The sequence below is a fragment of the Trachurus japonicus genome, chromosome 2 (assembly GCF_045865225.1).
Source record: "Trachurus japonicus isolate A0001 chromosome 2, Traja_1.0".
Classification (NCBI taxonomy): Eukaryota; Metazoa; Chordata; class Actinopteri; order Carangiformes; family Carangidae; genus Trachurus; species Trachurus japonicus.
Genome location: NC_140908.1, coordinates 2021875 through 2048912, shown reverse-complemented (window position 1 = coordinate 2048912; position 27038 = coordinate 2021875). Strand labels below are relative to the sequence as shown.

Here is a 27038-nt window from a genome sequence, read left to right as displayed (position 1 = left end):
ATGTAGAGCCTTAGAATGTAATATATTTCTATATATTTTGTGGTTGACATCGGAGGCTCCTGTGATAATCAGGTGGAGGTAACTGAAGTAGTTTCCAGCCGCTGTCATTATGCAGCACAATTATCCAGGTGGAGTCGGAGGCGGCTGTGAAACTGGAGCCACGGCAACAGCAGCAGACACACAATACTGTATCTGAGAGAGGAAACCAGGAAAATTGCATGAAGAAAAAGAAGAAGAAGAGGAGGTGACAGGTTGGGAAACACAAAACAAAACAAACAGCTGCCATGAAAACCACAACACATGTAGGGGATCTCAATGAAACTACAGTTTTATGGATGAGATGGGCCAAAGATGTAAAAACTGACATGAATACACCATCAATACTAATCAAACATCTATTAATTAACTCACATACTGTAGATTATTATACTGTTGTCCAGTGAGAACATTTATTTTCTAACAATAGAACATTTTCTTCTTGGTTTTTGTGGTGAAACCTGAACCAGACACATCACACGTCCTCCTCTCAGGCCTGGGGACGCGTGGGACTCAGCTGAAACATGAAAAGCCAAACAAAACAAAACAGAGCTGGGGGGTAAAACAAGAAAAGCTGCAGGACGAGTTCCACGACAAACTCTGCTTCCTCAATTAATGGAGGTGGACGGACAAACGGACGGAGGGAGAGTGGTTTATCTGGGCCGGGGATTTGGACGGCATTAGTGTAATCTTTCTCTCTGTGACCAACAGGTCTGTCATCATCCTCCCGCCTCATCCTACACAGCAGAGTAAATACTGTCACATCTGTCGGCAAAGACTCACAACTTCAACTTCTCAACCTCCGTTCTCACAGGTGACACCTACAATCATGTTTTACAACTTTTTAAAATGTTTTTTTTTTTTTTTATCTCATCTAGAAACAGATTTCTTCTGTTGGATCAAAGACAAAACCATTTTCATACATTGTTCAACTTAAAGCAGAGCAGCTTTTATTTTATTCCAGGCTTTTATAACTGCAGCATAAACCTGCTGCTGCTGCTGCTGCTGCTGCTGCTGCTGCTGCTGCTGCTGCTGCTGCTGCTGCTGCTGCTGCTGCACGCAGACAACACATGACAGAGAAAACAACCTCACAGCAGGAAAGATTCAGATTCAGATTCAGAAAACCTTTATTGTCCTGCAAAAATGGAAAGTGGGAATTCTTCTTTGACGTGTGCATAAAAGAAACATAAGTTAAAACCACAGTTTGACATAAAACAAACAATACAGATACAGAATAAGACATTAAAAGGACATTAAAAAGATTTCATAGTGGATGAGATTTATAGAAATGTTTGTCGTCAGGAAGAAAACTGTGAGACTAAATATAAAACACTTCATGTCCATCACAAAGTGCGTTGTCCTGCAGGTTTTTTTTTGTCGAGACGAGTTGAGAGAATTTGTTCCTCGACGTGGACAAAAGAACTTGTTGCTCGTTGATTGAACATGTGCCTATAAATAAAAGCTGGGAACAGTCTGCAGATAAACACCCTCCGCCTGCAATCAATCAAATCTGTCCAGACCCTCTAATTCTCCGCTGCGTGGCCCAGTTTGGCTCCAATCTCTTAAAGCCTCCGGTCGGCTCTCGTAACCCCCTCCCACCACAACACCACCACAGCACTGCTGGTGAATAATTGACGAGCTCCCCCTCCTCTCCTCCTCCTCTCCTCCCCCTCCTCTCCTCCTCTCTGTGTCTCTTTCCATCACTCTGTCTTTGTGCTGTCCCTCGTCAGGGTTTTCCAGGCAGCTCCCTCCCTCTCTCACCTCCGTCATGTCCAGTTTCCACCTGTCGCCGCCGCCGCCGACCGCTGCTGCTGCTGCACGTTGACGACAGTCAGGTAACCAGGCGGAAACAGAGAGAGGAGCAGCTGGTAAGAACCCACACAGAACTGGTTTTAACTTTGTTCAGGTTTTATTTTTTATTTATTCTTTGCACTAAAATCAACTCTGCCAATTTGTTGTATATACTTTTGTACATGACATTTTATTTGCTACTGCTATTTTGCTATTTTATTATGTACAGTTTGTTCTTTATAATCTTATCCTACTGTATATGTTGTTATCGTCACTGTGTGTAATGCTGCTGCTGCACTGTAATGTATATCTATCTATCTATCTATCTATCTATCTATCTATCTATCTATCTATCTATCTATCTATCTATCTATCTATCTATCTATCTATCTATCTATCTATCTATCTATCTATCTATCTATCTATCTATCTATCTATCTATCTTTCTATGTATCTATCTATCTGATCACAAGATAGAACGGTAAAGTGCAGCTTCTCCACATGTTGGATGTTTATTAGAGCGTGAATCAGCTGTTAAAGATCCACAAACTACCAGCTGTTTGATTTAAACCTCGGCTTCAGAAGAGAAATACTCAGATTATTCCAGTCTGGAGTGAAGATAAACTCTGGATTACAAACACCTGCTCTGATTTGTTTTTCATTGTGTGATGTGAATCTGCTCTGGTTGTTGTCAGGAAGCGTCATGAAGGAGTTGTTCCTCCTCCTCCTCCTCCTCCTCCTGGCGGGGGCCGAGGCGTCCTCCAGGTCTCGGAGCAGCAGCAGCAGCAGCAGCAGCTGGTGTGAGCCGGGCTGTGACTGTCGAGGAGACCTCCGGTTCACCATCTGCTCCCGGGCGCGGCTGACCCGGCTGCCGGGCCGCGTGGCGCCCAGCACCGAGCTGCTGGACCTGTCCGACAACCACGTCTCCGTCCTGCCCCGGGACTCCTTCGCCAAGAACCGCAAGCTGCGCGTGCTGCTGCTGCAGAACAACAACATCAGCCTGGTGGAGGACGGAGCCTTCTCCCGCCTGGAGTTCCTACAGAAGCTGGACCTGAGCTGGAACCGGATCCGGGTCCTGGGCGAGGGCTTCTCCTCCGGCCTGGCGCTGCTGAGGGAGCTGCAGCTGGCTCACAACCAGCTGAGCAGCCTGGACAGCCGCAGCTTCCTGCACCTGGACGGCCTGCAGAGGCTCAACCTCACCAGCAACACCATCCACACCATACAGGTACGTACCGAGACACATCACCCTCCTCCTCCTCTCTCCCCCTCTCTCCTCCTCCTCCTCCTCCTCCTCCTCCTCCTCTCTCCCCCTCTCTCCTCCTCCTCCTCCTCCTCCTCTCTCCTCCTCCTCCTCTCTCCTCCTCCTCCTCCTCTCTCCCCCTCTCTCCTCTTCCTCCTCTCTCCTCCTCCTCCTCCTCTCTCCCCCTCTCTCCTCTTCCTCCTCTCTCCTCCTCCTCCTCCTCCTCCTCCTCCTCCTCCTCCTCTTCCTCCTCCTCCTCCTCCTCCTCCTCCTCCTCCTCTCCTCTTCCTCTTCCTCCTCCTCCTCCTCCTCCTCCTCCTCCTCCTCCTCTCTCCTCCTCCTCCTCTCCTCCTCCTCTTCCTCCTCCTCCTCTCTCCTCCTCCTCTCTCCACCTCCTCCTCCTCTCTCCTCTTCCTCCTCTCTCCCCCTCTCTCCTCTTCCTCCTCTCTCCTCCTCCTCCTCTTCCTCCTCCTCTCTCCACCTCCTCCTCTCTCCACCTCCACCTCCTCCTCTCTCCTCTTCCTCCTCCTCCTCCTCCTCTTCCTCCTCTCTCCTCTTCCTCTTCTCTCCTCCTCCTCCTCTTTTTTTTTTTTTTGAAATTCTCTTTTTATTCAGAAAGGCAGACCTCCATCACATACATCACTTCACACATACATTAACTCAGTTTGTCAAGGATACAATGATGTTGTATACATACTGCCCTTCTGGAGCTTTCTCCCACGGACCCAAACCATTCCAGGTGGAAGCAATAACACAAAAACAACAAAACCGGGGAGCGCACCCCTACATGTAATCAAACACCATACACAAAAAAAATAAAAATAGTTCACACAAAGCACAAGTATAGTCAGATAAAATCAGATCTGATTGGTTTTACATACTCAGTCCATTTGGTCCAGATCCTATAAAAATTTTCTTTCTCAACTTTGAGGGAAAAAGAAATCTTCTCCATAACATAAATCTCATAAACAATTTCAATCCATTCGTCGATGGTGGGAGGTTCCACTTTTAACCATTTCCTAGTGACACATTTCTTACTAGCTGCCAACAGTATGGTCAGCAGTTTTTTGTCTTTTATGTTCCATGTTTAACATTATATTGCCCAAGAACATAGTTTCACATTTTAATGGAATGTTCACATTAAATATATTTTTAATATGTTTGTGGATCTCTTCCCAGTAAGATTTTATTACTTGACAGTCCCAAAAAATATGGAAGTGGTTGGCTCCATTACACCCACAGAGTCTCCAACAAGCATCCCCGCTGGCAAATTCAGTTTTTATTACAATGCCAAAAGTTTTTATTACAACGCCAAATTCAGTTTTTATTACAATGCCAAAAGTTTTTATTACAACGTCAAAAGTTTTTATTACAACGTCAAAAGTTTTTATTACAACGCCAAATTCAGTTTTTATTACAACGTCAAATGTTTTTATTACAACGCCAAATTCTGATTTTATTCTCAAAAGTCTTTGTTACAACGTCAAATTCAGTTTTCATTGCTGAATCCTAAAGTCAGGGATGTGGGATGTGCCTCCCCAGGTGCGGTCCTTCTCCTCCATGAGCACGCTGCGGCAGCTGCACCTGCAGGACAACCGGCTGACGGCGCTGCGCAGCGGCATCTTCTCCATGCTGCGCTCCCTGGAGGTGCTCAACCTGGCCGGCAACCGCATCCACGAGATGGAGGCGTCGGTGTTCAAGCCGCTGGTCAGCATGACGCTGCTGGACCTGGCCGACAACCGGCTGAGCACCGTGTCCTTCAAGACGTTCCTGAGCCTGCACACCTACAGCACGCACGTCCTGCTGGAGGGAAACCCCTGGAACTGCGACTGCGACCTGCAGCGTCTGTTCAGGAAGCTGCGCAGCGTGCAGCGCCTCTTCCTGGACGACTACTACAACCTGACCTGCAAGGCTCCGGCCGTGCTGCTCGACTACCGCCTCACCGACGTGGACGCCGAGCTGTGCATCGCCGAGACGGTCACCGTGCTCATCATCACCGTCACCGTGGTGATCACCGTGCTGGCCGCCATGCTGATGGGCGAGAGGAAGAGGAAGAAGAAGAAGAGGGGGAAGCACTGGACGCAGCAGGGAGAGCTGTCGGATGAGTCGGACTACTGAGACACACTCTTCCTCCTCCTCCTCATCCTCATCCTCTTCCTCCTCCTATCTCCACCTCCTCCTCCTCCTCCTCTTCCTCTCTCCTCCTCCTCTTCCTCCTCCTCCTCTTCCTCCTCCTATCTCCACCTCCTCCTCCTCCTCCTCTTCCTCCTCCTATCTCCACCTCCTCCTCCTCCTCCTCTTCCTCTCTCCTCCTCCTCTTCCTCCTCCTATCTCCACCTCCTCCTCCTCCTCCTCTTCCTCTCTCCTCCTCCTCTTCCTCCTCCCTCTCCTCCTCATTCTCCTCCTCTTCCTCCTCCTCCTCTCTCCACCTCCTCTTCCTCCTCCTCTTCCTCTCTCCTCCTCCTCTTCCTCATCCTCCTCTCTCTCTCCTCCTCCTCCTCTTCCTCTCTCCTCCTCCTCTTCCTCCTCTCTCTCTCCTCCTCCTCTTCCTCTTCCTCCTCCTCCTCCTCTCTCTCCTCCTCTTCCTCTCTCCTCCTCCTCTCTTCACCTCCTCTTCCTCCTCCTCCTCCTCTTCTTGCTCCTCCTCTTCCTCCTCCTCCTCCTCCTCTCTCTCTCCTCCTCCTCTTCCTCCTCTCTCCTCCTCCTCCTCTTCTTCTCTCCACCTCCTCCTCTTCCTCCTCTCTCTCTCCTCCTCCTCTTCCTCCTCCTCCTCCTCCTCTCTCCTCCTCCTCTCGCCACCTCCTCCTCCTCCTCTTCCTCCTCTTTATTCCTCTTCATTTTCAGGAACTCTCCGTCGTTACCTAATTCCCCCTCTGGAACATCTGCACGCCTGGAAAGAGATTTGGGATTCTGCCGTTCATTTGGTCGGATTTCTGCAGGAAGGATTTTCCATCTGCTTCTGTCAAACACAACAGCTGCTTCAAACACTTCCTTTTTTTTTTTTATCAAACTGCATTATATTTATCAAGATATTACTCTCTCATTTAACTAATGTATTAATTTAAAAAACTATATTTTCTAATCTGAAACGTTTCATTTCTCTGTGAATGTTGTTTCTCATCCTGATGTGACATTAAACAGGAAGTTGTGATGCTTCGCTGTATGAAGTTTCTCTTTTTAAACACAAACATTTCTACACTTTTACAGCAGAAAACAACACAACACAAACACTTCTCAGGTCAGTTCACATCAGTTCACATCAGCTGCAGCTGCTGGACGCTGCAGTCTACAGCGACATCTGCAGGTTAGGAGAGGTATTGCATGGAAAAACATCAAACGACAGTTGATTTCATTTTCCTGTAGCGCCCCATGGGTGGGGTTTGTTTCCTGGTTAGAAAAAAAATGTTGTATGTTATGACTCACTCCAGGAACTGTCATTAATGATTATTTTTTAAATTAGTTTCCTCTCCTCTTTGTCACTTTAATTTAACTAATCAGCAAGCAACAAAAAAAAGACACAACTGTATTAAAATAGAAAATATCTGCAGGATTTTAAAGACTTTTAACTCAAAGCTTTAATTTCCTATAGATGATTCAAATAAATAAAGGTAAGTACACATTAGTAATGCAGAATAATGTTTATTTTTCATTTTATTATACAGAGCAACAACCACCACAATAACGTTATGTTTGATTTATCTGTGTTATTAATACATAGTAATGCATTTTAACGCATCTATAATCATTTATGATCATGTTATTAATATGTTATCGCCATAGGGAACATGGATGTTTATGTTTATGGATGTTTTCACTGTCATTAATAGAAGTTTCCCCTTTAATTGACACACTGGAGACGTTCAGGCGGAGTCGCTCTGATGAGTCAAAGAGCCCGGATTGACCCCCGAGGACTTCCGGATGTAGACAAAATAAAAGCACAGCACACGCCCAGACAAAGAGAACACAGGTAAATGAGATGGAGTAGCCTAATTATTGAATGTTTTTATTTTATTTCATTTTATATTATTCAGCCGTTATATACAAGTGTATACATTTACATTTGTTGAGAGATGGGCATGCAATATTACAATTGTTTGGTCAGTTTTGAATTCCTGTGTCCTGCATAATTAGTTATAGACATTATTGAAGCAGTTCATAGATCATAAAAGTGCTTATGATAATTTTTCAGAGACCTTGTTAAGCTTGTATAAATATATCCAGTGGCGTTACATGTTACATTTATATATTTTTTTTAATTTTTAATTCCCATTTATTGTTTAATTTTACTGACTTGTTTTGCTGCTGGTCGATTTTCTCTACATCAAGTTTCAGCTTTACATGTATCCAGAAAATGACGATTTACAACATGCAGATGGTTTTTAAGTGCATTATTATAAATAAAGCTGCAATTAAGATGTATATAAATGAAATTAACTACATTTAATGAATTGTTTTTCAATGAAATAATATAATATAATATAATATACAAACAATACAATAACAAAGGCTTTTATTTTGAGGGTGGTAACCGGAAGTGGCCCAGTCGGTCGGTGTCACTTTCAGGACAGGTGGAAGCTCCGGTTTAACGAGCCGCTGTTGTTCTCAATACAAAGAGAGCTGAGCCGGGGAAACACTGAATTCACATCAAGAGAAAAACGCGAGCTCTTTTATTTCCCCTAAATTTTTTAAAACCATTTATCTCGTGATAAAAGTAACAATTAATACAATTATGCTCGGTTTAATGTGAGAAATGCTCGGCGAGGAGAAAGAAAGAAATCCACCAGGAACTGCGCAGTCATAGTTTAATGGGAGCGGTGACCTGAGCAGGTGAGTTAATTAAATGAATGTATTTTCTTTTTATTTGACACTGGGTGTTTGTTTTTTATTTTTCAGTGTTTAAATAGTTGAATGGAGGTTTTCATTTCAGGAGACTCTGTCTGTGTCATTTCCTGCCCGTTCAACCGGTTCATCGACTGGACACGTCGACTTCACTTCGTCTGTTTCCGTAAATTCTCCTTTAAATGAACTCGGTTCGTTTTTATATTTTTGTTTATTTAATTCCCCCTTTTTAACTGTAGTTTTCATGCAGATGTCTCACACACTTCCGCATAGGACCGTCAGTGACGGGGAGACGGTTTCCAAACGTGGGTCTGCGGACCCCCAGCGGTCCCTGCGGGCTCACCTGGGCCGGTCCTGGTGCGTTCATGGTCCACGTTTACAGTGTAGTAATCCTGGGTTTCTGAATGATGCCGTCTTATAGTTTAGTAGTTATCAAATCTGTGCTTCTTTGTTTATTTAATTGTTATATTTACATTTCATCATCCTCACCACTTCCTTGTTGTTATTGTGTGTATATTTAGTCTTTATGTGTAGGAAAAGTTTCCCCACAGTTACAGACTGAACTGTGCCAAAAGATTAAAAATAAATCTATTATTGGCAGCAGAACAAAGGCTCATCACACCACAGGCTGCGGCGCTGTGTGACGTTGTGTCTGTGTGTTTCACGGGGTAAAAAATAACTCCTGATTCTTCTGTTTTCACAGCGAGGAAGAGGAGATAACAGAAATCTCAGGACGTTAAAACCTTCTATTGACGATAATTCATGCATTTAAAAAAAACAACCCCTGATTAGGCTGTTCATGTGTAACTTAGTCACACCTAAAAAAAACCACAACAACAGAATGAGTGTGTGTTTAAAGCTTCCTAAATGTTCCTCCAAAGACAGATCTATTTATACCAGAGCTGTTTGATTAACGCCAGACTGGGAGGAACTGAAGCTGGAGCGTCTCCAGAGTAATGAACCTTTTTATAGTGAGAGAAAGAATCGGCTGGTTCATCACCGGAGGACGTTTCTCCTCCTCACAGCTGCTGCAGAGGAGCAGCGTCGTCTCTCCATCGGAACGCCGTGAAATCCTGGTTTGACTTCCGGCCAAACCTCCGACTGTGCTGAGCTGAGCGGAGCGGAGCAGACGAGGTGGTGGATGATGAGCTCAGCATCATTTGTTTAACGACCGCCGCTGGTTTTCCTTATCTGGTTGCAGATATGGCAGCTGACGACAAGGTGGCCATCCTGACCGACGACGAGGAGGAGCAGAAGAGGAAGTATGTCCTGGCCGAGCCGTTCAACACTCTGTCGCTGCAGCGGAAGGCCGGCGTCTCCGCGGCGACCGGAGACGCGCCGCCGCCGCCGCCGGAGCAGCAGGAACAACCGGCGGCGTCCTCGTCCTCGCAGCCCGACGCCATGGGCTGCTGCCAGCGGTTGTGTCTCCGCGTCAACAGCCACCTGCTGGTCTCCAAGATCTTCTACTTCTTTTTCTACGCGGCCTACGGCTCGCTGCACCCGCTGCTGGCCGTCTACTACAAGCAGCTGGGCATGTCGGCCAGCCGCAGCGGCCTGCTGGTCGGCATCCGCTACTTCATCGAGTTCTGCAGCGCTCCGTTCTGGGGCGTGGTGGCCGACCGCTTCAAGAAGGGCAAGGCCGTGCTGCTGTTCTCCGTCTTCTGCTGGCTGGTCTTCAACAGCGGCATCGGCTTCGTCAAACCGGCCGAGATGAGATGTGTGGAGAAGGACACCGGCGTTCCCGTGACGACGGTGGAGCCCGCGATGACGACAAACGGCACGAGTCTGAGCAGCAGCAGCAGCAGCAGCAGCAGCAGCAACCTCACCAGGAGTCGGCGCAGCGTCCTCGACCTCCTCGACCTCCCTGAGCTCCAGCAGCTGCTGCACAGACACGTACGGAGCGCTGACGACAACACCACCACGACACCGCGCCCCAACGCCACCACGCTCACGCCCAACGGCACCACCACCACCACCACCACCACCTCGCCGGCTCCAACCAAGGCCAAGGTAGGGCTGGGACGATACGCTTTCCTCCTGATTTGATTCTTCTACGATTTTCTGGATGCCGATACGATTTAAATTGCGATTCTACGATATTGCCGTATTTTGAACACCAGTGAAACAGTTGAATGATAATGATTGTCTACAGACTATTCCAGGAACCATATTTCCCCAAAAAATACACATCACATGTAAGTCAGTTTTTCAGATTTATTCAGCAGCAATATATATGTTTAGTCTCTTTTCAAAAGCCTGGACTGCATAAAAGAGGCAAAAATAAAAGATAGATAGAAAAAACAGGCTTCTGACAAAATGAGATATAGACTGAGGTAAACTGCTACATTTTAACATTTATCTGCACACAAATACTGTAGGAGCCTAGAAATGAACATACTCCATTATAAAGTCAACTTAAACCCTTTTCAAAACCTGGACTCTCTGGATGTAAAAAAGAAGAACAAATGCACATTGCACAATATAAAAAAAAAAATTCTAAAAAAAAATATGTTGGTAACACTTTAGATTATATTTACATATTCACCATTAACTACAGTAGGTTCTTATTAATATGCATATAAGTAGCTTACTAGCTCCTTATTAGTAATTATTAAGCACGTATTAACACCTTATTCTACCTCTATTACACCATGAATTAAGATTTTTCCTGATATTAATTCTGCTTATTCATTGTAAATGAATGCATTAATGCTATACTAATTCAGAGTGATAAAGGAAGAATTACTGTTCTTGTGCTACTGCCCTTCTTCACATCATTATTCAGAAACAACAATGCATTAATTTACAATGAATAAGTGATAATTAGAAGTTAATATGAGGAAAAATCTTTATTCATGGTGTAATAGAGGTAGAATAAGGTGTTAATACGTGCTTAATAATTACTAATAAGGAGCTAGTAAGCTACTTATATCCATATTAATAATTAAGCACCTAGTTAATGGTGAATATGTGTTCTCTAATCTAAAGTGTTACCAAAAATTCAAAAAAGAAATTGTCAAAAAAATATTGCGATACTTATGTGAATGGATTTTTTCTCCCACCCCTACTCCAAGGAGTACCAGATCGTCTTCAACCAGGACCAGGTGGAGACCATCTTCCTGCTCATCCTGCTGGTCATCATCGTGGGCGAGTTCTTCAGCGCGCCGGCCGTCACCATCGTTGACACGGTGACGCTGCAGTACCTGGGGAAGGCGCGCGACCGCTACGGCCTGCAGCGCATGTGGGGCTCTCTGGGCTGGGGGCTGGCCATGCTGCTGGTGGGCATCTGGATCGACCACACGCACGTCCAGGCGGTGATCGACGGCCTCGGCTGCGTCCCGCCAGACTTCCGCCTCCACAACTACCGGATCGCCTTCATCGTGTTCGGCGTGCTGATGGGCGTGGCCTTCATCGTGGCCACACAGTTCTACTTCGAATCGGCCGACGACTACCGGCTGGAGCCTCCGGAGGGCGTGGTGGAGCACGCCGACGGCCCCCGCTCCGTAACGGACGCCGCGTCCTCCGCCTCCTCCTCCTCCTCGGACCAGACTCCCGTCGGCGCTCCGGAGTTCCACTACAGCGACCTGCTGAAGCTGCTGTTCACCGTGCGCTACAGCTCGGTGCTGTTCGTGGCCTGGTTCATGGGCTTCGGCTACGGCTTCGTCTTCAGCTTCCTCTACTGGCACCTGGAGGACCTGAAGGGGACCACCACGCTGTTCGGAGTCTGCTCCGTCCTCAGCCACGTCTCCGAGCTCGCCGCCTACTTCACCAGCCACAAGTTCATCGAGCTGGTGGGACACGTCAGGTGAGACCAACCAGACACTGAGAATATTTAACAACCCTGTCAATGAATGAATGAATTTATTTCAGATGAACGAGTCTAAAATGAAAAAATATGTATATAAGTATCATCAAATTATAATATGCACAAGTTTAAAAAAGGAGTAGGAAGAAGTACGCACCCCTTTCTACTCACCATGGTTTATATACTAGCCAAATAAATATCCATATTAATAAACATACTGTATATATAGATCCATATATATATACTACATAAATATCCATATTAACGTATAATATCCCATGTACTTAGCAGTTTGTTTTTATCCCTCATCTTCCATATAACTATTTAGAAATAATTATTTATACCTCTTTTTCAGTATACTGTATTTATGTATCATCCAGGGGTCGCGTTAACCGGATATTTTCCGTCATTGACCGTTTTTTTAAAACGGTGACGGAAAAATTTTGAGGCCATCCGTCATTTTGACAGATTGCAATTCACAGCCATGGCCGTCTGGCCATGTGCATTTGTTTACAATGAAGCCGGCGGATAATCAATAAATGGAGCGGTGGATAATGATATAAAACATATACAATGTCTCAAAGTCACTATGGTGAGAATTAGATTTTAAAAAAAACCAAACTCACAGCTGGCTGGTGCGCTCAGTAGAAAACGCTGTAGTACATTACATACCCCAGCCCTGTGTGGAGCGTGTGTGGCGCTGTAGCGCTGCCACACATAAACACCAACAACAGAGAAGAAGACAGAAAGCTTCCCGCAGTATTCAAACTCCAAACATTACAAGTGGATTAAATGTTGATGGGAGTCGTGTCAGTGCAAATATGACGGTCGATAATGATTTAACGGGCGAGATTCAGCTGCAGTGTCCGAGGGACCGACAGTAGTCAGCTGTTAAGTTACGTAGCTGTAGCTACACAGCGGTGTGTCTCGGTACAGGTAGAGCAGTGGGGGTAGTAGGACATCACCGTTTCACACACTCGCCGCGCACAACTCTTCTAAAGGTAACGTTAAGCCTTATTTTAATGCATTCTGCCCGCCGTGGCATTGTTTATAACACGTAAAGCTGAGTGGGTTTTGTCTTGTCTGAATTTGTGCTGCATCTGGCTGTGTGGTCTATAACTTCAGTTGTTTCAGTGATGCGCAATGGCTGCGTGCGTGTGTGCGTAAAAGAGAGATGAGAGGCACAGAGAGAGAGAGAGAGAGAGAGAGAGAGAGAGAGAGCTAACGCCGGTGCACTATGCGGTGCCTATGTGAAAACGTGCTCCTTTGGATGTTTTGGTATAGCCTAACACATGGGTTAGCATGTTGATTGTTGACAGAAAACTGATGTCATCATCAGGTATTTACGTTGTATTTAGATGTTGGGTGGCAGAAAGTGACCCCCGCATTCACTGACTGACCCCAGATGTGCTCTGACGCAGACTCTGCTCCGGAGCATTCTCTCTGTTCAATTTGTTTGGACTTGATATGAATTAAACATGAATTAAAATTGAATGCTATTGAATATGGCATTATTATCATTTTAAAAAATAAATAAAGTGACCGGTAAAAATAGATTATGACGGAATTTTTATGACCCCGTCAGTCAAAATGACCGGCGACGAAAAAGTCTAGCGCAACCTCTGGTATCATCATTTAAAAGCTTTGCGTTAACTTACACATAAACCTACTCTAGACACATTTTTTACTCCATAATCTAAATAAATAATGATAAAATGATCAGTTATTGACATGTATCTCTGTTGAACAGAAACCACAATGGTTTGTATTCATTGTAAATTCTGCAAAAGGTTAAAAAAGGAAGAAAAAAAAAGTATTTTTATTATTATAATTTTTATTCCAAGCTGAATGTGTCTTGTTCAGTGAGTGAGGGGCAGGCAATATAAGATGAATCTTGACCCTTCTCCTATTCGAAAGTGTTGTGTTTTGGTATGTTTAGAGAGAGAAAGAAAGAAAGGTAAAAATCTGTCGTTGATATTGAAAAGGAGAACATGAAATTAGAGAATATTTGTCTGTTTTCTTGCAGATTTAGCTTGAAAACTGACTGAAACATCACTGATCGATGGATTGATGCTTTATTTCAGCTCAAATCAAACTCTGTCTAAAGAATCGTTGTGGATTTATTTGATTATAGAACTCTCAGCATCGTGTCATCACAGCTTCAGTCCTGCTGCTGCTGCTGCTGCTGGTGTTGTCATTGTCGTTGTTGTCATTGTTGTGTGAAAGCGTCCGAGCAGCGCAGAGTGAATCTGCCTCTGGTGGGAAACAATGGCGTCATTGATGCTCGGTGGGTTTTTCTGCCGGAGCGAGTCCGGCTCTGCAGCTCACAGGCAGCGGGGACATTTGAGAGGCCGGTGTTAGATGTCAGGCTGCAGCTCCACACACAAAACACACACAACACACACACAACACACACAGAACATACACAAAACGTTAAGGAGCCTCTTAAAGGCCAACGTTGCAACGAAGGGAAGATTCAGATCAACGGCCAGCAGAGAAGTGAAATGAAAACTTCACAGCAGGTTGATCTCACGTTGTGTTGTGTCTTCCTGTGTGTGAGGATGTGACACTTTGTGCTGCGAACGCACAACACACACACTTTCGCTCACTGTCACCTGTTTAGAAACGGGACGACGGTGCGTGCGTGCGTGCGTGCGTGCGTGCGTGCGTGCGTGCGTGCGTGTGTGTGTGTGTGTTAAATGACCTGTTAGCACTGGAAACAGTCTGAAAGTGAAACCTCACTGTGTCGCCTCGTTTCCAACCACCTGTTTCTATGCACAATTTATATTTAAGCTGATTTGTGCAAAATGATTTTTTAGAGTCGTTTAAACCAAAATGTTGAAGCATTTCACCGAAACCAACACCAGTACATGAAAAAATGTCGTGTTTTGTTAATAATGTTGTCTAAATTTGGATGAAAACTTGTTCTAAACTCATTCATTGAACTCATATTATTAATAATTACACGGTTGATAGACAGTGAGTCAATGCAGTTAAATTTTTTGTCATGAATAATCAACTTTCTTTAACTTTTCATAATGCAGAATATTTGAAGATATCAGTTAGAAAACAATGCTAAGAAGCTGTTTTTTCTGCACGAGTCGTTTCAGTCGTCATGTGAGTTTGTTTGTTGGTCTGTGTCTTTACATTAACATCACAGAAAGAGAAGGAGGAGATCTAAATGTTAACAAACATAAAGTAAGAACAACAATAGAAAAGCATGTGTGCATATCAAGCGATAAAACAAAGCACAAAAATAAATATATTTAAAAAGAGGTATAAGAAATGATGGTATATAGAAGAGGAGGGAGTGTGGTGAGGGATAGAAATACATTTCTTAACGTATGTTAGATATTTATATGGATATTTATGTAGTGTGTGTATATATATACTCTATGTTTTATAATTACATGAGTATTTGTGCATACATATTATTGGCAATAGTACAGAAACATATATACCATGATGAGTTACAAGAGTATACTGCTTCCTACTCTTCAGTGGTGGACAGTAACAGTAAATTTACTTGAGTACTGTACTTAAGTACATATCCAGAGGATTTGTACTTTACTTGAGTATTAGATTTCTTTGGTACTTCTTACTCTTACTTGAATACATTTACAAGACAAATATTTTTACTTTTACTCGAGTTAATTTGTAGGAAGGCTGAAAAGTACTGGTTACTTTCAGGTCTTTTTCTAAAATCCTATTGGACACAAGCTGTGTTTGTCTGTGAAGGAAACCCTAACCCCTAAAAGCAGCACATCAGTGCAGCTGCTTTCAAAGAGTTCATTCTCACTAACAAGAGTTAAAAGCTCCTTACATTCATTTAGAAACAATTATAGTCATTCATTGATGTGAAGAATGAGAAATTTACTCTTACTATTACTTTTACTTAAAGTAAATTTAAAAGCATGTACTTTTGGATATTTAAGTACCTTTAAAAGCAAGTACTTTTTTACTCTTACTGGAGTAACATGTCGACTGAGCTACTTTTACTTGTAAAATGTAAATGTAAATTTTGTACTGGGGTGGAGTACTCTGTCCATCTCTGCTACTCTTTGATGATACTTGTATTTGTATCCTCCCGTCTCCTCGTCAGGGTGCTGTACATCGGCCTGGCCTGCAACACGGCTCGCTACCTGTACATCTCCTACCTGCAGAACGCCTGGACCGTCCTGCCCATGGAGGTCCTGCAAGGTAACAGTCAGAGGAGGGAGGGGGGGAGCTAGGACCCAGGGGAGCCGGCGGGATCCAGCTGTGTTTGTCTAACTAACAGGAGGCTTATCATCATCAGCTGCCGGTCTGCTTCCTCCTGCAGCCCGGATCAGCAGGACCTGCACCAGTTTACACACAAACAGCAGCAGCAGACTGTACTTTAGAGGGGAAAATGAATATTTAAAATACTTATTGATATTGTCTGTCAACTTTTATTTAACAAGTTCAAACACAAACAGGAAGCTGAATGGATTTAGTGCTGGAGCAGGATGCAGCTTATCAATAACCTCTGAATAAAGATCAATAATAACCTGCAGAGTCATCACAGTAAAACAAGCCACATTTGACTTTTTCTATTTACATCCCCCAAAGCATTATGGGAGCTGTAGTCCCCCCACGACATTCAGTCATTCTTTCAGTTTATCTTTCATCAAAAGAAGAGAAGCTGCAACCAGAAAATGTTTGTTGCCTTTGTTCAAACTGAAGTGGATGACAAATGTGAAGCAGGTGGAAAACAAAAGAGCGCCGATGTTCAGTCAACACATCACGGCTCCTGTGTGTGTGTGTGTCCGCCCTGAGAAAACACGTCACCTCCCAGAATAAACAAGTGAAAACTCGTCAGCCTCAAGTTCAGCGTCTGTTTCCACCGTGAAGCTGAAACCGGTAGATCTCAGTGTGACTGGAGGAGACAGGAAGTCAAGAAGCCTTTAAAAATAAAAGCCTTCCATCTGAGCTCTGATTAAACGGGATGTCATAATTACTTGTTTTCACGGTATTAAACGCCACAATTAATTAATCGTAAAGATTCCTAAATACCGTCACTTTCCAAAAAAGATTATGTTAGAACGATATCAGCAGGTGTGGCGCCAAAGTAAAGGTAAATGCACAGATACTGGTCCATGTACATAACATTGAATTGGTAGGAATTTAAATGCTAGAGTGTCATTTGTATAAAAAAAAAAAAAAAGATTAAAATTAACGTAAACATTTGGTATCTATGACAGTTAATGACTGAATTAATATATATATATATATATATATATGGTCATAATTTAATAGAAACTTAAAATATTTTATGTAAATATTTAGTAATGTAATTATATTTTGACTATATTTGATTTTTGGAAGTTAATTAATGCGTAATAATCGTGATAATCGTAATACCGTGATTATTTCTCTGACAATAATCGTAGCAAGAAAATCTACAATCGTGACATCCCTAATGACATGAGTTATATTTGTCACTGGAAATGAACAATATAGAGTGAAATAAAAATAAAGATAAATATTTTTCCTCCCCCAGGTGTGACCCACGCCTCGGTGTGGGCGGCCTGCATCTCCTTCCTGAGCGCGGCCGTGCCCCCCGCCCTGCGGACGTCGGCGCAGGGCATCCTGCAGGGCCTGCACCTGGGGCTGGGCCGCGGCTGTGGCGCCATGGTGGGCGGCGTCTTCGTCAGCTACTTCGGTACCAAATCATCTTTTTTTTTAATTTAAAAAAAAAAAAAAAGAGAGGAAATGTTTTGAGTGTTTGAGTGTTTCTGAGTTTCCGTCTGTTCCCTCCACAGGCGCCGCCGCCACCTTCAGAGGGATCGGCATGGCGTCCCTCGTCATCCTGCTCATCTTCGCCCTCATCCAGTGTTTGTCTGGAGAGTCTGAGGACAAAGGTGACGACGACACGCAACAAATATTCAACTTTTATCTTTTATCTTTTCTTTTTTTTTGATCAACATTTTATTTCAATTTTCAATTTAGAAGAAAAGAACATGGGTGAATAATAGAAAGGCACGGGAGGGGTGTACATATAGACAATACACATTACTCAAAAAGACACTGACAAGACGCACACAGAAAGCAACTTTAAAGTAAGTTAAAAAATGGTTAAAGAATATACAGCTCTGGAAAAAAAATTAAGAGACCACTTCAAAATGATCAGTTCCTCTGGTTTTACTATTCATGGCTATGTGTTTGAGTAAAATGAACATTTTTGTTTCATTCTATAACCTACTGACAACATTTCTCCCAAATGGGAAATAAAAATATTGTCATTTAGAGCATTTATTTGCAGAAAATGGCAACAGGTCAAAATAACAAAAAAATTCTGGTGTTTTCAGACCTTGTATAATGCAAAGAAAACAAGCTCATATTCATTTTAAAACAACACAACACTATGTTTTAAACTTAGGAAGAGTTTAGAATAAGAGAATTGTTGGAATAATCCCAATTTTTAATCGCAGCAGTGTTTTTTTTTATTCATTTCTAATCTTTCTTCCTCATTAAATATGATTTGGTTCAGGTTCAGGTTCAATAGACACTGGAATCGATGGCTGCCATTCATGTAGAGAAGCTGATTTATTAAGAACATTTTGGAGTGGTCTCTTAATTTTTTCTAGAGCTTTATATATATATATACAGTATATATATGCACATACTACATACACATACATTCTGATGTAATGCAGCTCTGTAATCACAGTTATAGATATATATTCTTATACACAGAACTCCTAGTGGTCATTGGAACAACTTTTGATTACGTTGCTCGGACGGAAAAAAGACAAAAAACAAAAACACAACAGCAAAACAAACGGAAAACAGACAAAAGACAAAGATAACAACAAAATAAAACCAAACATCTTTTTTATTCCCTTCTCAGAGGACAAGATCTTAGCGGAGAACATCCCGGTCCCGTCCAGCCCGGTGCCCATCGCCACCATCGACCTGGTGCAGAGCCAGCACGCCGCCGGCAGCCCGTCGCCGCTCCGCCACGCGCCGGCCGCGCTGCCCATGAGGAAGACCAAGCACCAGGAGGAGCAGGAGGACGTGACGCGGCCGGCGTGGGTCCTGTCTGGGGCGCCGTGGGTTACCATCGCCTTCGCCATCGTCCAGATCAAAGAGATGATGAACCTGGCCAAGAGCGGCGGCCCGCCACCGGAGAACCAGCCGCTGCAGGTACACACACAACACACAGTGGATTTATGGATCAATACACAAAGTTAAAGGGATAGTTCAACATTTTGGCAAATTAGCCCATTGCCATAATCCCTATAGTCATAGCAGTAGGTTCGTTACCTCATGGCTCATGGGATTTCTTGGTTTCCCTCATCAAACTCATCAAATACACAATCCAACAACTCCAAACAAAACGCTCTGGTGGACAAGTTGTGAGCTGCACATTCACCACGCTATGAGATAATAACACAATGTTACCAGACAGAGTTGTTTTAGAGGGAAATACAGAGACTGCTTGATGAAAAACTGTCCCTGAACGCAACGCGCATGAATTTCCCTCTAAAACAACTCTGTCTGGTAACGTTGTGTTATTATCTCATAGTGTGGTGAATGTGCAGGTCACAACTTGTCCACCAGAGCGTTGTGGAGTTGTTGGATTGTGTATTTGATGAGTTTGATGAGGGAAACCAAGAAATCCCATGAGCCTCCATAGCGTAGCTCTGAGCAGCTCACGGCTCTGCTCCGCCGTTCTAAAAACAGCTTGCACCGACAATTAAAGGTAATAAACCTACTGCTATGACTATTGATAGATATCACGTGACGTCACACAGCGTTCGCAGCCGGTCACAGCGCCATCTTGGGTACCGACTTCCAAAGGCAGTCTATGGGCTGTGACATCAAATCTCACAAAAATAGTGGATAAACCTTTTTTTATTACATGGCTCTATTGAATGTCGTATTCCGATAATTTATTGATATTTCTGATATTTATTTACATCTTGATTTTGCATTTAACAGTCTGTTATTCCTGTTTAACAGATCGTTGCTAAGTAAAATACACTAGGTAGGGACGCCGCTCTGATCAGCGCAGCACAGAAAAGAGAAACTATGCAGGATATTTACTTTCTGTTTCATTTTTTACCGTCATTAAACAGCTTGGGAGACATGTACGCCAAGGGAGGCTGCCTCACTCTACTGAGTGTGAGCAGCACGTACGTTCACGTTGCTTTCGTGAATTGTAAACACACAGACGCCCCCTCGGTTTTAGCGTCCAGCAGTTTAGCGGCTAATTCAACAGCAGTGATGGATAATTGTACCGGAGAGGCTAAACATGAGCTTCTTTTGAGGAATAAACAGCAGCTTTTACCTGACGGGAGACCGACGCCTGAGCTACGGTAGCTAACAGCTAGCAGCTTTTACCTACTTTCTCTCTCTCCCTCCCTCCCTCCCTCCCTCCCTTTCTTATACACGCACGCGCGCGCACACACACACACACACACACACACACACACGGCCCAGGTTGTCTGTCATATCTGTTGTAAACCTTGTAATAACAGCTTGTTGAGTACAGTTAACACTATTGCTGCCTCGGTTTGAGTGTGGATTAATAGTTAACGGTTTGTTTAATGTGAGTGGTGGTCATCGCGTCCTGATGAGTTGGGTTTTAATAACAGCTGATAACGTAACTGTGTAGATGGCGTGGATTGTGATGAGAAGGTGTTGCGCATATTAAGACTTATTGTGCAAACCATTGTGCAAAACCTGTTTGTTGTGCCTTTTTGCGTGATAAGATGATTTGCCGAATTCTTCTTCCATTCCTGCAGCCTTTTGTCTCAATGTTAACGATGGCAAAATGTCCAGATATTTTATTACTTTATGAAAATGTCTGTGAGTTAAAAAAGAAAAAAGAAGTGGGCTACGCATTTTTGATTTGATTTGGCTTTTCGTGTATTTGGTTAAATATGGAGGTTATTTACTATCATAAATCAAGAGCATATTATGTTGATTTGAGAGCATTACTTTTTGATTTGACGTTCAGAAAACTCTGCTCTCATATTCAAATTTACTCTGCTCGCGCTCAAACTATGTGCTCGATGTTTAAACCTGTGCTCTCGGATTCAAAGTTGCCCTGCTCGTGCTCAAACTTTGCTTTCGCATTCAAGTTTGCCCTGCTCGTGCTCAAACTGTGTGCTCGCACTTGGTCACAGCTGCCTGCGCAGAGTGTTTCCTCTTGCGCGGAGGAAAGTCCTGCTCTCGGATCTCTGCTCTGCTCACGGAGTTTCTGTCAACTGTCAACCAATAGAAGACCGGCTACTGTTGACCAATCAGATCATCCCTACTTCTATGCTTCTTTGTGGGTGCGTTCACTGTAATTCAAGGAGCATCACATACGGGCGGGCACTCTTTCTACCGGGTTTATCTATTTCCGCCCCACAGGCTGTTAAATGTGGCGGCTCCCTTTATGTTTTGACAACTTTTGGAATAAAATATCAGTTAATTAATACACGAGCGCCCGTGCTTTTCATTACAATAGGTAGCTATATAAACATAAACTAGCAGTAGTAGCGGATGGGTGCCTTATGTATGTTTTTTTTTTTTATCCACGTTCATCGGTATATATGTTTTATAGTCTAAATGCCAAGAGTCACTTGTAAGTGCTGTGATGGAACAGTGGTTAAGGCAGATGACAGTAGCTCTTTTTGTTGATCATGGGACCGCTGGTTCGAATCCCGGCCCTGCCGGCACCCTCATGTTATGCTATTTGATTTTTATGATTTTTTTTTTTCATTGAAACGCTTAACAAGAGATGGTGGGTATGCCAATTATGCCATGATGATAATAGTAATAATCAGTGCTTTCCCAAGAAGAAAGAGACTGAGTGAGCGGGGAGACAGTCACCATGGCCGACCGAAGTACTCAAGTAAGTTTATTGTTTCATGTTGCCAGATACCTACTATATTGTACCTCTTTCATCTTTTTACAGTCTATGCTTCCATATCGTTTCAATATAGGCTACAATTTGTAGTGTCAGGGAAGCTAATGCTAAGCCTAATGTGGCCATGCATAAATCAGCCTCGCTTTCAAAACACACACTTGCGTTGCACTGATCCAAAGTAGTGCGCCCCCTGGCTTTGACCCCCGGGTGTCACGCACCAAAATTATTATCATCATGGCATATTTTTTTTAATTTTCATTTCATCATGTTTTTAATCACGCATGGTAACCCACCATCTCTTGTTAAGTGTTTCAATGAAAAAAAAAAAATCATAAAAATCAAATAGCATAACATGAGGGTGCCGGCAGGGCCGGGATTCGAACCAGCGGTCCCATGATCAACAAAAAGAGCTACTGTCATCAGCCTTAACCACTGTTCCATCACAGCACTTACAAGTGACTCTTGGCATTTAGACTATAAAACATATATACCGATGAACGTGGATAAAAAAAAAAAACATACATAAGGCACCCATCCGCTACTACTGCTAGTTTATGTTTATATAGCTATCTATTGTAATGAAAAGCACGGGCGCTCGTGTATTAATTAACTGATATTTTATTCCAAAAGTTGTCAAAACATAAAGGGAGCCGCCACATTTAACAGCCTGTGGGGCGGAAATAGATAAACCCGGTAGAAAGAGTGCCCGCCCGTATGTGATGCTCCTTGAATTACAGTGAACGCACCCACAAAGAAGCATAGAAGTAGGGATGATCTGATTGGTCAACAGTAGCCGGTCTTCTATTGGTTGACAGTTGACAGAAACTCCGTGAGCAGAGCAGAGATCCGAGAGCAGGACTTTCCTCCGCGCAAGAGGAAACACTCTGCGCAGGCAGCTGTGACCAAGTGCGAGCACACAGTTTGAGCACGAGCAGGGCAAACTTGAATGCGAAAGCAAAGTTTGAGCACGAGCAGGGCAACTTTGAATCCGAGAGCACAGGTTTAAACATCGAGCACATAGTTTGAGCGCGAGCAGAGTAAATTTGAAAATGAGAGCAGAGTTTTCTGAACGTCAAATCAAAAAGTAATGCTCTCAAATCAACATAATATGCTCTTGATTTATGATAGAAAATAACCTCCATATTAAACACATACGTAACAGGAGAGAGACAGTGAGCGAGAGAGAGAGAGAGAGAGACGAGGAGAGAGAGAGAGAGGTCCGCTGGGTGAGCTAGATTAAGTTTTAACGGGAGAGAGAGCGGCGCACCGCGCTGTCAAAGCTCGTCTCAGCAGAAAGGTGCTGGAGGTGTGTGCTTTCAAGGCAAGGCCATCAAAATGAGAAATATCCATATCCAAACTACATCAGGCAGCAGTCATTTCTGGTCAGAGAGGATGTGGCTGCACTGATCTTAATAGAGGTTAACTCAGTGTTCGGTACCCAGCATGGCGGCGGCCAGGTGGAACGCACCGTGACGTCACCTACTGATAAGTATCTATAGGGATTATGGCAATGGGCTAATTTGCCAAAATGTTGAACTATCCCTTTAACAATCATTACACTGATCGATCAGCTCGTCGTCAGTATTGATTCATCTGATGAGTTGTTTCCAGATCAATCAAAGTGAAAACCCAAAAAGGTTTCTCACGTCTTCCTGTTTTATAACCGACAGTTTAGATTCTCCTTTGAGGTAAATGTGGTTGGTTGCTGTGGCGACGCGTGCCACGTGATAATAACAGACTGTTTCCATGTTTTGTGTGTGTGTGTCATCGTCATCGTCTGCGCGGCTGCCCACACACACACACACACACTGAAAGAAAGGTGAGACGGGTTCGTGTGCAAAGGTCGATGGAAAACTACCGTGTGTGTGTGTGTGTGTGTGTGTGTGTGTGGTATGTGGGCGTGTACATGCATGCATACGTCTGTGTGTGTCGGTGAAAACTCCTACGCATGAGTCCAGACGTCATGTGAGGTTCATGCATGACTGGGTTACTCCCACTCTGTCTAAGCCACGCCCCCTTTCCCACCCTGACTCCGCCCCCTGGTGAACAGTCAGACATCTATCACCTATTGGAGGAATTATAATCAATAGATTTATCAGATCTGAGTGCAGGAAAATGACAGAGAGAGAATTTTTAAAAAAAAAAAGTTTTTGAAGAAGCGAGGAGGAGCTGCGGCGGTCGATGTGGTGGCGAGAGAGGGAGAGAGAGCCAATCAGAGCAGAGGAGAGAGCGACAGGATTCACACAGGTCAGTGCAGCCAAGTCACGTGACGACGTCTGTTTTTTAAGATTCAGCATCATCAGGTTCAAGATACTAGTGAGTTAAGGCTGCAACTAACCATTCTTTGTTGGTCAATAAAATGTTAAAAACGTCAGAGACTCAGTTTATTGTCATAAAGGAACAAAGAAACCAGAAATATTCACACTTAAGAAGCTGAAAACAGAGAATTTTTACTCTTTTTTTTTCTTTAAAAACTACTCAAATCGATTATATAACTAGTTGATGATTAATTTAATAATTAATAATAATCGATTATTGTACGATTAATCAATGAATTGTTGCAGCTCTAGAGTTAGGCCTCGTTCTGACACAAAAGACTCTTCTAAGTAATATTTAATATTTGAGCAACAACACTGTTTGCATTGGATCGGATCAGAATTGCATTGAAACCAGCTCCATATGTGGTTTGAATCCGTTTTGGAAAAATTGGATCTTGTGGGGTTTCTTTGGCTGTTCAGACCGTCAAAATATCAAACTAGATACAATATGGATATGACAAAAATCCGTTGTGGAGCCAAGGTTATCAACAAGTGATGAATCAGTTTTAGTTTTTATTTAGTCTTAGTTTTAGTTTTTCAGGTTTTAGAAGAAAGCCTCTGAAGATGAACTTCAACATTTGTGGGATTTTCCCCTTTTAGTTACATCCCATAATGTCCTCATCAGGTTGCATTCACTCTTATCTACCTGTGGTATCTGTTATCTGCAGTTCAGTGTTGTTTCAGTTAGTTTTGCATTGTCCATTGTAGTTTTTATTGAGTTCTCCTTTTTGGGGAAATGTGCCTTTTTTATTTTAATTTCAGTTTACTAAATTATTTTTCCAATTAGTTTTAGTTTTAGTGAACTATAATAACCCTGGTTTGGAGTGACAGTGTCAACAAGGCCTTAGTGTTTGTTGGGTAGTTAGTTAGTTTATTATTTATGTATTTATCTGTTTAGTTAGTTAGTTAGTTAGTTAGTTATCTATTTAGTTAGTTAGTTAGTTAGTTAGTGAGTTATTTATTTATCTATTTAGTTAGTTAGTTAGTTAGTTATTTATCTATTTAGTTAGTTAGTTAGTTAGTTATCTATTTAGTTAGTTAGTTAGTTGGTTTATTAGTTAGTTGATAAAACATCCATGTTCCTCCATGTTGGTGCCAGATGTGTGTGTGTGCGTGTGTGTGTGTGTGTGTGTGTGTGTTGCACCTGTTAACCAGCTCCTCTCCGACACCATCACTGTTTGTTCCTCTCCGTTGCCAGGTGCCTAACGACCGGGCGTCGACCGAGTACGCGGCGGTGGACGACAACGGCACCGACGCACCGCCGCCCTCACAACCAGACGCCACCCGACCCGACGGAGACCAAACGCACCCGGCCTCAGACGGAGGAGGAGGAGGAGGAGGAGGAGGAGGAGGGGGAGGGGCCAGAGAAAACCCCGCCTTCACAGCAGGAAGCACAGACTGAAGCTCCTGTTATTGCTGCAGCAACACGTCAACACTGTATTTGTACAGATTTACTGAGCTTGTAAATGTTTTAGAGACCGTCGCTGAGACTTTGGATGAAAAAAAACGAGGCGTGTTCGTTGGAGGCGAGCAAATCCAACGCACCCCTCGGCTCCGTGCACTGTGTTAACTAACTGCCCTTTACCGGTGGAGTGAGAAGGAAGAGACTGTGCCTCCCACTTTGTTTACATGAAGAAACAAATGAAAGAATCTGAGCAGTAACGTGATTCTACATTTACTTTAACAATCTGAACTCATCGGGTTTTTATTTATTTCTCATCTGTTTTAATCCACAGGTTCCCGATGTTTCTGCACCACAGGTTTTATAGGGTGTTTCCTGTTTGTTTTTCACAATAAAAGCCTGCGTGTGTCACCAGCAGCAGCAGCAGCAAAGAGTAGAAATTTAAAAAATGACTTTTAATTAAAGGGATAGTTCACCCAAAATTCAAATTTCAAAGAGTCCTCCGTGGCTTCTCTGAGTTACAGCGGGGCTCCGTGCAGCACTGCATGTCCATATGACGGTAGCGAACGGAGCTCACTTTTCTTCGTCCAAAAAGACACACCAAAAAACATCCAAATACCTCCATAGTGCTCGTCTGTAATGTCCCTCTTGTATTGAAGCCCCAACATGAGAAATTGTTCCGAAAAAAATTAAATAAGTCTATATTTTAAGCTTGTTTGTAGCGGAAGCTCCCAGTGTTGCTCTTCCTGGTCCGTCCAAATCTTGCGTGATTTGCACTGACGCCGGTGCAAATCGCGCAACGAAGAAAATTGAGCCCCGTTCGCTACCGTCATATGGACATGCAGTGCTGCACGGAGCCCCACTGTAACTCAGAGAAGGCACGGAGGACTCTGAAACTTCTCCCAGTCCTTAGTTCACATGAGGGTGAGTAGATAATGAGTGAAATTAGAATTTTGGGTGAACTATCCCTTTAAGGATTTAATTGTGTGCACCTGCTGTGTAAACTGCAGCCTGTTCACACGGTCTCTGCTACTGCTGCTGAGTTTAATTAATCAGATTTTAATTTGATCTGGACCCTCGTCTCCCATCACACATCATGTTTAGCTGATGCAAAACTCCTGTTAAGTTGCGTTCAACAGCTGTAATTAATCGTTAATCTGTGGTGCCGGGTTTTTTTTTACAAATATACAAACTTAACGCAGTGTTTTAGCAAATTCTTGAGCCTTAAATGAAAGTTAATCTGTTTCAGAAAAGCTGCGTTTCTGGAAGGACTTCACATTCTCTCTTAGTTTCAGATTTCATCATCACTCCAAAACAAAAGACTGTGCAGCCGAGGATGAGCTGCTGCTGTTTGATCGCTGTGTATAGTGAAGAAGAAGTGCCTCCGTTAAAGCCGCTGTAAGCCTCTTTAATCATCGTTGTCGTCCAAACTAATTATTAGAAGATGTCAGGAGAGGATCCCTTTACTCAAACTCACTCCCACAGGAACACCTGTCACACAGGGGATGGGTTTTTTAAGGTTAATCCCACTGTTTTTGTATTGAAACTGCCAATAACAGATACACACACTCTCTCTCTATCTCTCTATATACTGTACAGACTCTGTTTCTGATTTTCATGCCAAATAATTCCCAGTGTTCAGTGTCTATTAAAGGACTTTGGAAAAATCTGTGACGGAGTCGTGGCAGCAATTTAACATTAGACTGGTTAAAAACAATTATCAG

The 27038-nt window shown here is 43.4% G+C and overlaps 2 protein-coding genes across 2 annotated transcripts; both read left to right on the top strand.

The window, feature by feature from the left end:
• The first annotated feature begins 2495 nt into the window (after positions 1-2495).
• On the top strand, positions 2496-5226 carry LOC146990517 (uncharacterized). The gene is made up of 2 exons (XM_085803016.1): positions 2496-3052; positions 4610-5226. The coding sequence occupies exons 1-2, from the start codon at positions 2531-2533 to the stop codon at positions 5183-5185; spliced, it is 1098 nt and encodes a 365-aa protein (XP_085659142.1). The 5' UTR covers positions 2496-2530; the 3' UTR covers positions 5186-5226.
• A 2385-nt stretch (positions 5227-7611) lies between these two features.
• LOC146990516 (major facilitator superfamily domain-containing protein 6-like) lies at positions 7612-25458 on the top strand. Its single transcript, XM_085794978.1, has 8 exons — positions 7612-7894; positions 9108-9916; positions 10981-11711; positions 15814-15911; positions 17233-17394; positions 17495-17593; positions 18583-18878; positions 25111-25458. Exons 2-8 carry the CDS (start codon positions 9110-9112, stop codon positions 25312-25314), a joined length of 2397 nt encoding a protein of 798 aa, XP_085651104.1. The 5' UTR covers positions 7612-7894; positions 9108-9109; the 3' UTR covers positions 25315-25458.
• The last annotated feature ends 1580 nt before the right edge of the window (positions 25459-27038 follow it).